The 14,621-nt window shown below is 39.7% G+C and overlaps 1 protein-coding gene across 1 annotated transcript; it reads left to right on the top strand.

The window, feature by feature from the left end:
* Positions 1–201: 201 nt before the first annotated feature.
* Positions 202–11,794, top strand: LOC141907206 (HAUS augmin-like complex subunit 5). Its single transcript, XM_074796786.1, has 16 exons — positions 202–370; positions 829–894; positions 1,008–1,040; positions 1,713–1,873; positions 3,551–3,701; positions 4,219–4,294; positions 4,906–4,991; positions 5,839–5,973; positions 6,358–6,400; positions 6,720–6,877; positions 7,446–7,608; positions 8,133–8,359; positions 9,001–9,112; positions 10,062–10,179; positions 10,752–10,881; positions 11,282–11,794. Exons 1-16 carry the CDS (start codon positions 246–248, stop codon positions 11,400–11,402), a joined length of 1,905 nt encoding a protein of 634 aa, XP_074652887.1. The 5' UTR covers positions 202–245; the 3' UTR covers positions 11,403–11,794.
* The last annotated feature ends 2,827 nt before the right edge of the window (positions 11,795–14,621 follow it).

Raw genomic sequence — 14,621 nt, 5'->3', positions numbered from 1 at the left:
CGTGACATTATGTCAATTCAATCCAATTGGATGCCTTTTGAGCTATGTTTGAATGAGACAGTGGAATTTCTTCCATGACTTTTGATCAATTTTGTTTTCATTAGTTTGACTTGACAGTTTTGGAACATCCATAAATCCGATTCCGTGTTCTAGTTAGCGGACTTAAATAATTCAAGGTCGTCGAAACGCTCGACTTTTTAAACGGCAACAATCCTTGACAATTTAGAAAATTAGCCCATACGACGATGAATGGCATCACGCCGGATATTTTGGCACGTCAGCTGCAAGATTGGGCGATGCATGAAATGAAGTTTGTTCCACATGGAAAATACATCAACGAGAAACCGCCATCATTGCAGAATTTTAAGAGGTAGGCCTTCTCTTTTTTTTCAATCAATTTGCATTTGCAATGCAATTCGATATTGCAAGTTATGAGGAAGTTGCCTTAGCCCCTCCTCTTCCTCGACCTCTGCAGGTTCTTCCTTACCTGCTTACTACTTGCACTAGCTGGGTGGCTGGATCCCAGGTGCAAAAAGGCCCCTCCCTGTTAATTTGTTGAAAAGTAACCAGGACAGGTGTAACCCGGTTATTGCCGCAGCACCGTGGTGGGGCTGCAGAGCGGATTTAAGGAAGGTAGCAGGCCAGGGGGAGTGCTAACCCTCAAATTTCCAAGGTGCCCTAAAATAATTCACAGAAATTTTTTTTATCTCTTAGTAAACTTTTTCTAAAACTAAACCATCCTTATTGGGTATTTCAAAAATAAAGGCCTAACTGATGTTTTCCGGTGACTCTCCACCAGAAAACTGAAATCATTATTTTTCTTTTCAGTTTATGTAGAGGTCAACAAATGATGGATGTTTGGAGATTTATCATCGACAATGTGAAATCAGAACAGTATGTAGCCTAGGCCTAAATGCCATATAGGTCTAGGTCAATCTGATGCTATTTAGATGGATTTTTGTAACAAATTTCTTAATTACCTACTACTCTGCTTATATCTATTTCAGGACAATAACGCTTGTCGAAGGAAACCTTAAAGTGTATCTTTTTTGTGTTTTTGCTGTTTACAATTTGGTTTACAAAGCTTAAAAAGTATTTGAAAATTACAACGCAAAATTGCGATTGATTATGATTTTGGGAATAAATGATATTCTCAACGAATGTGGTCAGTGACACATAATGATATTGGTATCATGATCACCCTAGACTACATACTAACTGTTGTAGGCTGTAAATCAGTCATCTACACTCCTACCTACATATCTGTGTAAAAAAGCCGAAGTCATTTTATTTCCTTGGAGAGTACATCCAAGCTATTATAGTCAGAATCTGGATTTAGTTTCGCCTTTTAAAATCGATTTGAAGAAGATTTTAAGAGATGATCAAAAGTCATTTTCTTTCCTCGGAGGGAACATCCAAGCTTTGGTAGTCAGAATCACGATTTAGTTTCACAAAAGGGATCTCTTTTTGAAATTCGATTCAACATAAACAGAGATGAAGAAACTATATCCATTATATATTATTATTTGAGAGTTATCCATAAAGCCATGTATCCAAAACGCCTGGGGTTAAGCGAGGCAATGTGGATAAACGTCTTGCCTAGAGGGTTCGAATCCACAAACTTTCAGTCAAACGCTTAACCGCTCACCCATACCACTCACTCTAGCTAAAATCCTGTGATCAAATATCTACCTTGACAAGTGTCGCGTCAGTTCGAAAACATTTGTCGCAAACGATCACGTTAACGCGCTCAAAACAAAAGCGCTGAAAAATGAATTTGCGGCAAAAACTCGGGAATTAGAAGAAAAGAAACGCAAAGTGGAGCATTTTAAGACGCGAATGGACGGTCTGAGAAGTGACCTTATTATCGCAGGTATGTGTTACTGTTTTTGCGAGTGTGTGTGTGTGTATAGCCCCGCTAAATCCAGACCAGTTCATTCTGGATTATGATCTAGTTAACACCTATAAACATATGTATTGGAAATTATGATGTTTTTCCAGGATTTCTCATCTACGTTGGATCATGTTGGAGTATTTTTCCAAAAGGCACGGGCAATAGATCTAGAACAGGGCAAATTTATATATGCTTCCAGTATGCAAAACACAGAAGGGTATAAGAGGTGTTGTATATGCTGAAAATCTAAAAATCTTAGACATATTTGGTACATTATAAGCGCTTTTAGCTTTAATAACTTGCGGATTCAGTTGAAAAAACTTGTCGGGTTTAAGCTTAAGACCTTATCGCCATTTGAATAATGCGTTAAAAAAAATCATAGGCCTAGTTAAAATCGGCTCTAAATATTTTGATTCTAGAGTTAGTAACTTTACCTGTGGAAAACTATGGAACTGGGGTGGTATGTTTTGAAGGGGCACAAGAAATTCTACACAATATTATAACCAATTTAAGGAATCTATTACTACAAAGGACTACAGTCAATTCGTTCCCAGTTTAACTGTATAATTGATTATTCCGTATAAATAAGTTGGTCAGTAACACTTTTCAGTAACTTTAAAATTCTGTCCCTAATTCGTACGTCATTATGATCCGTATTTTCACTCTTTATTTCGTAAACGAATTCCGTTGTTGAATTTCTATGTAAAACCTTAGTGTGCAGTCCGTATCGGCTGTCGGGGAACGTACATTTGTAGTAAAGTGTATATTATAAACAACCGTGATCTAATGAGGTTGATGTGGTCAATAGGGAATATGAGAAACTCCTGAAACACTGAAGTAATGCATCAATATCATGGTCCCTAGCTCCTCCATCAAATGATGGTACACCTGTACCTGGTTTTAAATTTCTTTCAAGTGTCATTGTAGCCACATCATTTTTAGGTAGAAAATTTAAACTTCTGGAAATCGGCTATTTCTTACAGGTTATGTGCTTAAATCATTGTTTATAGGGATTATAATCAATTCGTAGAACTACGGATTATCCGTTATCCGTACGCCATTTAATCCGTATTAAAAAGCTCAGTCCCGAGTGATACGGATTAACCGAGGTTGACTGTATTACAATGTGTAGATAGAAACGAAACCCATTATTGAATGAAAACCCAATCTTCATCGCAAATAATATCATCATATTTCAGCATTTCAGGCGGAATTACAAAATAACTACCAGGTAACTTTGAACACCATGAATATCAATATGAAGCTAGAAGTTCGTACTGGCTTGAATTCAGCGCTTAGTCCCTATTATGTCATCATCAGCGCCATCTACATGGGTATCAGATGAACCATGCAATGTGAAAATTCCTTCAAATTTGCACTTTTCAATCGTCAAAATTTTAGTTAATCCGTCATTCTTCATTACAGCTAAAATTTCTCAAGAATTATCGTTATGTGTAGACGTAACATTATCTATCGTTAAAAACAAAAGCTTTAGTGGGCTACACTTGATCTTTAAGGAGTCTATCACTATAAAGACTATTACAATGTGCAGATGCAAACGAAATGCACACTTGAGAGGACAACTAATTTTAATCTCAAATATCAAAGTTCAGCATTTCAGGCAGAATTGCAACGTATTTTGATTTATACTCGCAGAATCGGCTTTGGAAACGAAACGAAGATGCGAGAATGCGTTGAATCACCGCGTGCAATTGCTGGAGGCGTTCAACGATCACGCGAATCGAAAGAGGCAAGACGTCGAACAAAACTCGAGGCTGATCAAAATGCGGCAAACGTTCAATTGTCGGTGAGTGCGTATGTGTGGTTCTCTGAGGTGAAGTACCGCTATTAGAAAAATTCTGCATTCAAGCGAGGTACAGGAGTGTACAAAACAGGGTCCCTACAACAAATTGATTCCTTAAAAACTCTTTTTAAATGAAAAGTGCTTCTAAAGATGCTTGTAACTCCTTTGATTTTTGCGAAATGTCAGAACTCCTTTAAAACTCCTTCAATTTTGGAAAATAGGCAATTAGATACCTGTAATAAGTTGTCCATAGGCTATGCCTAACCCTATTAGACAGTTACCGAATAAGAAACCCAAGTTTAGTTAGTGTGTATGACAAGAACTTACAGAACCACCGAATAAACAGTTAACCGAGATAAATGGTACCGATTTTGGTGGAGTTTACAGTAAATTTTGGGATATGAAAATAATGCAGACGCTTCCTAGAAATATGAAATTTTCTTGAAAACTCCTTGTATTCAGGAGTGACTGATCTGTAGCGACTCTGTAATATTGATATGTTCACTGCTTATATATCCAGGAATCTTCAAGTGAGGTATTACAATAGAAAAGGTAGCAGTGACAATTCTGACGACGTCATAGAAGATGAATGCACTGTAAGTAATTAGAATTGTCAATGCTGCGGTACATTCGTCATAATATGATGGAATGTTCAAATATTCTCCAGCAATGTAGGGTGGCAAATTTACTCCTAGGGGTAAATCCTCAATCTGGGTGACAACCACCATAGTAACAATGAGAAAGCATGGTAATAACTGACAAATTTCAAAATGTTTCCAGGGATTATTTTGCTTCCACATTTATGAAACCCAGCCCTGCTATTTTGTTGAGAAAAATTGTTAAAGCCAGTTAAAATGTTTTGAGATATTAATGAAAATTCGCGAGTTCACCAATTTGACCCCTGTAACTAGAATCTTGAGGTGAATTATCACATAACTTGATGGCGAATCATAGATACATTCGTCTTGAACCTCAATGAGCTAATGAGTCAGACCCACCGTTGATGATATAAGAGCTTATTCTGATAGTTTTGAAGTTTAGTCAAAATTTAAACTGTTTAAATTGTTAAATCATCAACTGTTGGTTTCATTCATTAACCGTAAAATACTGCGATTGATATCAGTATACCAGTTTCAGTGAGCTCTCTGAATAACCAATGACAATCTATCCAATGAATGATATTCACATTTGCCCGGTGTACTTTCAGAAACACGTACGCCAATGCTGCGAACAAATCAGTACATTTCAAGCCCTTGCGATGAAAGGAAACTTTGGAGTCTGCATCAATAAACTGTAAGTTCAATCATAGGGAATTTGTTCAATTGAAATGAATTTCATATCTCTAGCCTATTCTTCAAATTATACTGAAAAGTCTCAATGTCGATGCAATTGAAGTTGTATGAAAGGGGTAGAATCTAGCTCCACCATTACCACTATCAATAATAAAAAATCGGATCAGGTTGTCAGCGGTTTTTTTAAGTAGTCAATCACATAATTCAAAGCTATCTGGAATGAAAGTGCTTTAGACTCATTTTTTTGTTATTATCAGTCACTAGACACGTATAGATTCTATGGAAAATAACAAAAATTATTGAAACTTCATTCATTTCCTTTTATAAAAGCCTATAACTTGATGGTCCCTGCGACTCCTTGATTCCTTTAAAACTCCTTCTAATTGAAACATTCTTTTAAAGGTGCTTGAAACTCCTTTAATTTGAGCAAAATGTCAAAACTTCAATTTTGAAAAATAGGCAATTACATTTAGAAATTTTAGATGTCGTGCAGTAAATAGGCTACACCAGTTAGGACCAGGATTTGTTGCCCAATAGGCAGTTACCGAATTAGAAAGGATAAGAATTTGCTTACAAAAACACCGAATGAGATGAATTCAGTAGCGATTTAGGAGTCTGCTGTAATTGGGATATGAAAGTGATGCAGCCAGACACATCATTTGAAATTTCCTCCTCTTAAACTCCTTATATCCAGAGGAATGACTGATCTGTTACACCATATACCATGTATTAGATTTTTCATTCTATGTCTGTAAAATCAGCATTTCCGCTTTGAAAGTTGGTAATATTCTCCGATGAATGAACATTTGTACACTAAGAATCAGATTCGTATTTCTCGTATGAAACAGGCCGAAAACGAAAGAAAAAGTTAGCGCGTTGGTGAAAACCGTGGTGGATGACTTCAGCACAGATCAGCTACTAGATTCGATGGTCTCCCATTGCGAAAACACGAGACAACAGTTGTCCCATCAGAATATTGTCAGGTTTGATTATTTATGTGAGACGTCTTACTGCTCTACCCAGATGTCGGTCTGCAGCATGGAACCTCCCCTCTAACTATTGTTCGGCGATGTCTTGATGTAATCACATTTTGAAAGTCTGGCGTCTAGTCCAATATAATTGTTTGTTGATTTTCAATTGAAATGTTTGAGGTACCGGTAATATCCTACCGAAAGTAGGTTCAGGCTCCAGATTGACGTCTGCCTTCATTCAGATTGATTAATATACAATATTGAGTAGATTTTACCTCCCCTTGTCCACACGGTTAATCATGTGGCAAACAAATGCGCAACTTACTAAATGATCTAAATCGGATCAGATGATTTGTATTGAAGCGTCGCTGAAAACCGTTATTTCTCATTTTCCAGTGAAAAGCAGATGAAACCGCTTTCCCTACGCAAACTAATTCAGGTAAGTACATAAGGCTAAAAATATGGTACCTTGTTCTCCTAAAATCGGCTGGGTTGTTCGGTTAACTTCAAATTTGCAATCCAGTACATTCCTTTAAATGCCGGGTCTGTTATGGTTAGCATGATCATGATTTTTAAAATAGTAATGCACAGGGTAGATATGTACCGGTAGGTCATCTTTTTAAGCTCAGCACATATGAGAAACAAGGTGTAGATATTTTCTAGCCTAATATGATAACATTTCATCATCAAAGTGCCAAATTCTTTTTAGTTGCAGTGATCGATTATGCTTCTTATCGGCTACTCGATTTATTTTCTAGGACTGGCAAGTAAGCCATGTTAAGACGTTCATCGATACAATGAAGTGCAAGAATTCGTCTGCTCAGCTACGCAATGAATTCCACGCGGCACGGGAACTCGTCTACCAGAAACTGGCCGATGAGCTTGGCATGTTCGAACCTGTGCATAAATTAGCGAGGTGCATGTCGTTTCGTACATTTGACCCCGCTTCATAGTGACTCTAGACCATGTCGCAGAACGAGGGTAGCTACAAAAAGATTTTGAGGATTATCCATTGGAGTACGCGCTCCTGTTGCTATCTTCCTGTGCCCTTTTGTAAAAGAAAATAACAGCAATCTTTTTACCCGTAACTGATGATAGAGCAGGGGTTGGTTTCGTGAAAAAGTTTAAGCTCGAATCAGCTAAGTTTGAATAGTTGTCCTCATTGAAAACATGAAGTAACCAATGGCAATTACACCAAAAATTTTAGGTTAACTTTTTCGTGAAACTGGACCCAGCACTCGGCTGCATGATACCCGGTGCTTGGCTGATATTCTCTTTCATGACACTCAAGTGCCTGAAAATTGCACTAGAATGCACTGAAATTTCAAAATTTTCAAGACCCTTGTTTCGCCTTCTCGCGCATGCTCTTATTTGGTATAGATGCCCTTTTCATATCTTTGTGTCAAAGTCTGACTCTGGATGTGCCCCAGAAATACTCTTTTCAATAATCGAAAGAATTTCAACAAATTTATTTTGCATTGCAGGAATGTCCTAGATTTGGAAGCGGAATTCGTCGGATGGCAAATGAAACTCGAATGTCTGGCTAGTTTCGTCGAACGCTTGAACGGAGAGGTTTCGAAATATAACACGCTATCGAAATCTCTGACCGAAAAACAGTTACGAATTTGCCAGTTCAAAGATATGACGGTGAGTAATAGTATTTCGACTGTCCATCTGAACTATATGGTGGCTGATTCGATCCGCATCGTAAAAAGGAAACATTTTGAAACTTGTCGGTTGTAACCATGGTTTCACACTGTTGCTCTGGTGGTTGTCCCCAGATTGAGAATTTACCCCTAAGGATTAAGTTCGATACTCAGTCTATGAAACCAGGCCCAGGTATGCGAAAAAAACGTCAAATTTTCCTTAAAAATCAGTTTTGGTGAGGTTATTCCTGATTAAGTGCCAGCATTCAAACAGTAAAATTATTCTATATAGGCTTATGTAAATATGTACAAATTAATCTCAGAACACACCAAATTGAAAAATAATTTTGCCGTGGTTGAATGTAAGTAACGCTCCAAAACGGATTTTTTGCCGTTAATATCCGATCCCTAATCGTGCGTACGTTGTATATGTCGTACACAAATCACGAATATAAACTGAACTATACATAAAGTTAAGTAAGTACCGGTAAGTACCGGTACTATATCAGCTGTTTCATTTGCCAGGAGGTGAATCAAAGCCACATTTCTGCGTTGGTGAAAGAGATCAAATGGGGTTTGATGAACCTAGAGAATCGACAGTCGACGATCGATAGCTACGTTCGCGCAGCATTATGCGACGATCATACGGAAGTGCGCGAGTGCGTCGACGAGTTGCGGAGCCATGCGCAACGCGAACTATCCCAGTTCAAGTCGGTTTCTCTGGCTGAGTTGCTGTTCAACCAAATCAACAGGTAATTACGCTTACCTTTCGCCGCGTATGAACTTGCACTGCGTATTGCATAATGCATTAACAAAAAATACAAAATTTTCGATTTCATTTCATACAAAAATTGTCTCACATGTGTTTCATGTGCAGCAAATGGGTTAAGAGTCCAACCTCATCATTACAATAAACGTCAAATCTAGCTACTTAGATTATCTTCACTCGCCAGGGTTTGATTGCCTCCCGCCAAAGCTCACGCCAACACAAATCCTTCATTGGTCTTTTATATTGCTCAAGATTTCTTTGGCGGACAGGTCGCCACTAAGCGGCCAGCAATCTATAAATCTATTCTAGCCAATCAGATGCATAGCGAATGTGCCGGTGAAAAACACCACTTCTAATTGGCTTAATACCATAGAACTGAGTTCTATGCTTGATACTTAGACTGGTGGCCGCTTAGTGGCAACCTGTCCGTCCAAGAAATTTTGGGTACTGAAATAGACCAATGAAAGGTTTGATCTTGTTACATTAGTGTGGGTTTATATACATTGTCACAACACGGACATAGTTTTTCGGTTAACAATTACATGTATCTCTATACGACATCACGGTCTCGAGTCACTTCAGTTTTCCAGTGAAATAGATACACCTAAAACCGTTTCTTTACAGTGACGAAAAACTTCACTTGACTAACATGTCTATCAACACACTTCGACCGGAGAGTGACAGTTCGAAAATTATTCTACAAATACTGTCCGCACTCGGATTTCAAAAGACGATGGTATGTTTGATTATGTTCTTTGAATATAAATTTCGTAGGAATTGGCATAAATCTCACTTGCAGGCTTTAACCCTTTCAGTGCGTCTACACCGCAGTGTGGTGTATGAGTCGGTGATGTATTTTGCTAGTACACCGCACTGCGGTGTATTGATGTAATTAGTAATTAGTTTTTATCTCTATTGAAAGATGGCAGCACCTGTCAAACATAGTGAAATACTAGTAACTAACAATACACCACGCTGCGGTGTAAACGCACTATAGTGGTATTCCCGTTATTCAACACACTAGGGTGGAATTTTTAAAAATTTTCAAATTATCCTCAGAACTATAGGGTATTGATTAGTCAGCACTGAAAGGGTTAACCTTCAACATAAACTGGCTTGATCACCATAATGATTATATCACGGTGATTCCATTATTGGTTCTCCGCCTTCTATAAGACCTTTATTTTCGTATTGTCTGTCTGTCAGTGTGTCTGTATTTCAGCAACTTAGCTTCGTTAATAATGGGTCGATCTTGATGAAACTTGGGGTACAATGTTAGAATGGGGGTGCAATGAATGGGCCCAGTGCGCTACCTAGCTGCAGAACTAGGCACTAAAAACTCCGTTTCCATCATTCGAACCACTGAATGTGCGAAATTGTTTTTGGTATTTTCCATTACATGGACAATGTTGCACTGTTTCTAAGGGCGGCGTAAGTTGCAGTTATCGGTACATTGGTATTAGTTTATTACCGGTAGTACTACTTATCTATAAATAGTGCACTATCATCTAATATCGCATATACCGGTATCAAAACTTTAGCTAAAATGTCCATTCTCTCTAAGCAAACAACCCAATAATTTCTACTGGATTCACGCCTGCATTTCATTTTCATAAGCATTTCCAGTGGGTTTCATTTGGAAAATAAAATGGTGTTAATTTTCTTCGGAATATATTTTTCCGTAGGCCCCAGAAGAAATACTGTCACAAGTCATCGAAATGCAGCAAGAAATAGAAGCAGATGGCGATTATTTGGCAGAAATAACGAATGATGCGTCTATGCTGAACGGTTCAAGGTTGGAGGGTGAGTCATCATTTATGTCGTATATAAAGATTTCGAAAAAAATATGATTTTTAGCCCACTTGGGACTTTAGTCCCAGCGGGCTATTGCGTTCACTTTTCATCCGTCATTTGTCTGTTCGTTCGTCTGTCCGCAAATTTCATGGATGAACTTTAAATTGGAAAACCCTAGCTAAAAATAAACAGGATTTTTGATTGGCTAATAATGAAATCATGTAGCTGCGCACTTGGTATAGTATGGCAGGGTTTCATGCCATCAGGTTCAAATTCCTGCCGGGGGAGGATGTGCTTAATGTATATGTTAACTAGGGAGTTAACTATATGTTAAGATTGAATGATGAAATTACATATGTACATTGTACATTTCTGTTCATATTGGCACCTGTGCATATTTTTCCCAAAAAAACCGTCGCCCATGATACCAATCTTTGATTGTGCTGAGTTTGGATGTCATCGGTTTCTGTGTACGTTCACAATGAGGGTGTTGATGTTTTGAGCATTGCGATACCAGCCTTCCCGAATCGATATAGTGTACCCCGAACCCTATTAACGTTTGTGCTCTTTTCTCAAATCAGAACTTTATAAGGAAGCGAAAAACGTCGATCGAAACCTGGAAGCGAAGACGGTCTTACTACAGACGATGTTGGAACAGTCCAAATTGAGCATCGACGAATGTGAACGCGTCGAAACGATCATCCGAGAATGGTGCGTGTTTAATCTACTAATAAATTCGGAGGCTGGTTTTATAGACCGGTTTTAACTTTTAACCTAGGGCTCTAAACTCAATTCATTTTCAATTGAATTAACCCGCCAGGTTAAAGTTAATCATACCATATTTTGACGGTCCCGGGGCTGGCGTTATAACGAGCTTTTAGCTACTCTGACAAGCGCAGCACATACATCGTTGAAACATAATTTCTCGTTTCACAAACAGCGTTTCTGACTGATGGTGGTGGCTAAAGTCGTTGCTGTAGATATATTCTTGTCTACTACTGAAATTTAAAATCTTTCGCTAATTTATCGTGGGATTTCTCTCGATCGATAATTTTTATTTCGTAAATGTTATGCGTAGGTGTGTTGTTTGTGAATTTCATTCTCGTTCCAGGTGGGACCAGCCCGGTCAGCACGTGACGCCCTGGTTATTGCGCAACGGGCATACGTTTAAACAGTGGAAAGCGATGTGGACGGTTGCCGTAACTAAACTTCGGCAAATGAACAACCAATAACGGAAGATCACTGGTCGTTGATTACTGTAGTTCACGTGTATACAGCGGAACCTCGTTACAACGAACTTCACGCAACCAGAAAATATGTTCGTTAGAACCGATAGTTCGTTATAACCACAGTATGAAAATCATCAAATTGTCCTACTTGGGACAAAATTTTTTATCTAATATCTGATGAATCGTTGTATCCGACCGAGTTCGTTATAACGAGGTTCAACTGTATTATTATGTATACAGTGGAAACTCGTTATAACGATTTATCGGTTAATATTACAGACCGAGATAACGAGAACTATCGGTTTTAACGAACAGGTTTCCTAGTCCCGAGAAGTTCGTTGAGATATAGGTATACGATAGAATACTGCATGTATATATGTTTGGCTGTGCATTTATGAAAATATAGAATTATTTCAAATCATACCAGACTTTGTGTTGGATTTAACCGGAATGCCCGAGAAATGGTACAACGATATAATGTATACCGGTACACGATTTTGCCGGCCCGAATTGACGTAAACCGGACGAAAACTGGCGACCGGTCGGGTCAACTTGGGTCATCCAGAAAAATCCGAAAAGTTATGTGGGTACATGTAGTTTCGTCACGGCCGATATCGGTCGCATCATATTGGCCGTCAGTTGTCAGTCGGCTGTGACTCGATTTTTAGCGGCTTGCACATTCATCATCGTCGCGACCAGATTGACTGCTGTTTCGTCATGCGAAGAACCTTAGTTTTTATGGGTAATATCTAATCGGGGGTGGATCAGGCACGCTGTTGAGAGTAGCATAACTTATGAAAAGGGCATTTATATTCACAGCAAACGAGAGGCCCCAGAAAACTTTGGAAAATGCTTTTTGGTGTATTTTCGTAAACATTATATTTTGGTAAATGAAGACCTGGTGCAAAGTGCTTTCTAGAATTTTACTGCATTGAGATTTAGGTTCCAGGCGAAGATGAAATCCTGAAGAGTGCGCTCCTCGTTGCGTCTATTTTTCCAAAATATTCTGGTTTGCTTTCATTTGCGCCCCGTTTTTCACAACAGGGACCATCTTCACCCGTCAAGGGATTCGAACCCACTACGCTAAAGCTTTTCCCCGAACTCGGGAGTGATACCGGACCCCTGGCAAGCGAGGATGAACAGGGGCGGATCTAGGACTTTTTGTAGGGGTGGGTTCCAGGGAAGAAAAAAGGAACCATATGAAATGTTACCGTAATGGCGATGCATGGCGCGTAACGACATAGCCCTTATGGCCAACGACCGAGAGAGGGTACTCGACAAAAGAAATGTTTTGTGAAGAATTTGGTGAGATTTCCACGAAGTTGAACAATGACATCCATGAAATTGATAATAAAATACACATTACCAAAATCACAATACCAGTTGTATATTTATCATTTTGCACGAGGATATACCACTTCTCTTAGTTTCATATTCATTGAATAAAGATCACTTAGGATTTCTCGGGGTAGACATTTGCAGGGACCTTCGAATACAGGGGAAGGGGTACCCTGTAATATGCTGGATCCGCCCTTGACAGTCGTGAAGGAGGTAGTTTATACCTCAACGATGATATAAATCGACCTCCCTCGTCTCCTGAAAAATAAAATCAGGAAATTCTTTTTATTTCAGCTTTTATACTAATAGAATTGTACGTAGACAGGATTACTTTTTTTTCCAAAAAGGGGAAACGCAGTTGAGAGAAATTAAATGAATGAATGCATTTTGTAAAAACGGCTCAAGCTCTATTACGGCGCTTGCATTGACATGATTAGGTTTATCATTCGTTGCCGTATTAAGCCGCGGACACACTGGGCGATTTCGTCGGCCGACGAAATCGCCGCCGATTTTATTACCGATTTGATCGCCGACACGCGGACACACTGTACTGGGCGATCTCGTCGGCCGACGAATCGGCGAACAGCGCCGCTTATTTTGAAACGACCAGCTGCTAGTGCCACCTTTAATAAATCGAAGAGCCGTGATTGGCTGGTTAATACGGCGCTCGAGGCGACTGATCGCCGTACCCGGACCATCCTCGCTTACCAGGGGTCCGGTATCACTCCCGAACTCGCTTCCACCAGCCCCCTGGCCTCACGAAGCGTGATTTCATTACTGGCGCTGTTGCGCATGACGTCATATCGATTTGCGAAATACTTCATTGTTCAGTAAAACGTTCGCTGATTGGTCCATTTAACGGGAAAACCAATATAGAAGCCTTAAGTCGTTTGTCACAAGCGCTGTGATTGGTACGACCGGAATCTGGTCGGCTAGTAACGACTCCAACGACTCGTGAGGTCAAGGAGTTCGGCGAACAGCTTTAGCGTAGTGGGTTCGAATCCCTTGACGGGTGAAGATGTACCCGGACACACTGGGCAATTTTACCGGCGATTTCGTCGGGCGACGAAATCGGGCGACGGAATCGCCCAGTGTGTCCGGGCCATGTATTCATAACGTTTTTTTAGTTACCCGTCGTTGATCATGTTATATGGGTTTCTATCGCGTTGTTTGAGCATAGGGCTAAACAAAAACGATACCTTGTTACTCCGCAGCGGCCGGGTATTTTTTGTGGAATGCAATTAAATTTCTAATCAGTTCACTTCTATAGCTGCCGGGTCTATAACGGTAAAATTGATCACGATTAGAAAAAAGTAATGGACGGGGTAGATAGGCGGCCGGTCGGGTCAACTTTATCATAGAACAAAACTTCAAAATAACTGGATTCCGTCTACGGACGGACGGATCGACGGACGAAAAATGAACGCAATAGCCCGCTGGGACCAAGGTTCCAACTGGGCTAAAAAGAAATATCAGAAATACCATATTTATTATTAGGTCCATTATAGACACAATGAATCTCGAACAAGATACTTCGGCAACTAACGAATCCGATTTAACCAGCCATAGGTGCGTGTGATCATAAGCCACCTTCAACCAACCGATATCACCCATCCTCCCTCTGCAGGGACTCGAACCTGATGGCATCGCTACGCTCAGCCACGGCACGAACCCCTGCATCAGTAGACCGGGTGCGTAGGTACATGCGCAGCTTTCCGAGCGAAAACTGGCGGCACCAATCAGATTGCTCGTTGTATAATCGTTGAGGCAAATTTCAAGGAAGAACTATAAATGGGAAAACCCGGGCTAAGATAAAACGGGATTTCTGATTGGCTAAAAATCACATCATCTGAACTGCGCATGTATCTGCGCACACGATCGATT

This window comes from Tubulanus polymorphus, chromosome 6 (genome assembly GCF_964204645.1).
Source record: "Tubulanus polymorphus chromosome 6, tnTubPoly1.2, whole genome shotgun sequence".
Classification (NCBI taxonomy): domain Eukaryota; kingdom Metazoa; phylum Nemertea; class Palaeonemertea; order Tubulaniformes; family Tubulanidae; genus Tubulanus; species Tubulanus polymorphus.
Note: the sequence above shows the minus strand (reverse complement) of the source record. Positions and strands in the feature narration are given on the sequence as shown.

Coding starts and splice junctions, on each gene's coding strand:
- LOC141907206 (XM_074796786.1), top strand. CDS start 246: ATGAATGGCATCACGCCGGATATTTTGGCACGTCAGCTGCAAGATTGG. Junction 1,874..3,550: donor AAGTGACCTTATTATCGCAG/GTATGTGTTACT, acceptor TTATACTCGCAG/AATCGGCTTTGGAAACGAAA. Junction 6,878..7,445: donor CCTGTGCATAAATTAGCGAG/GTGCATGTCGTT, acceptor TTTGCATTGCAG/GAATGTCCTAGATTTGGAAG.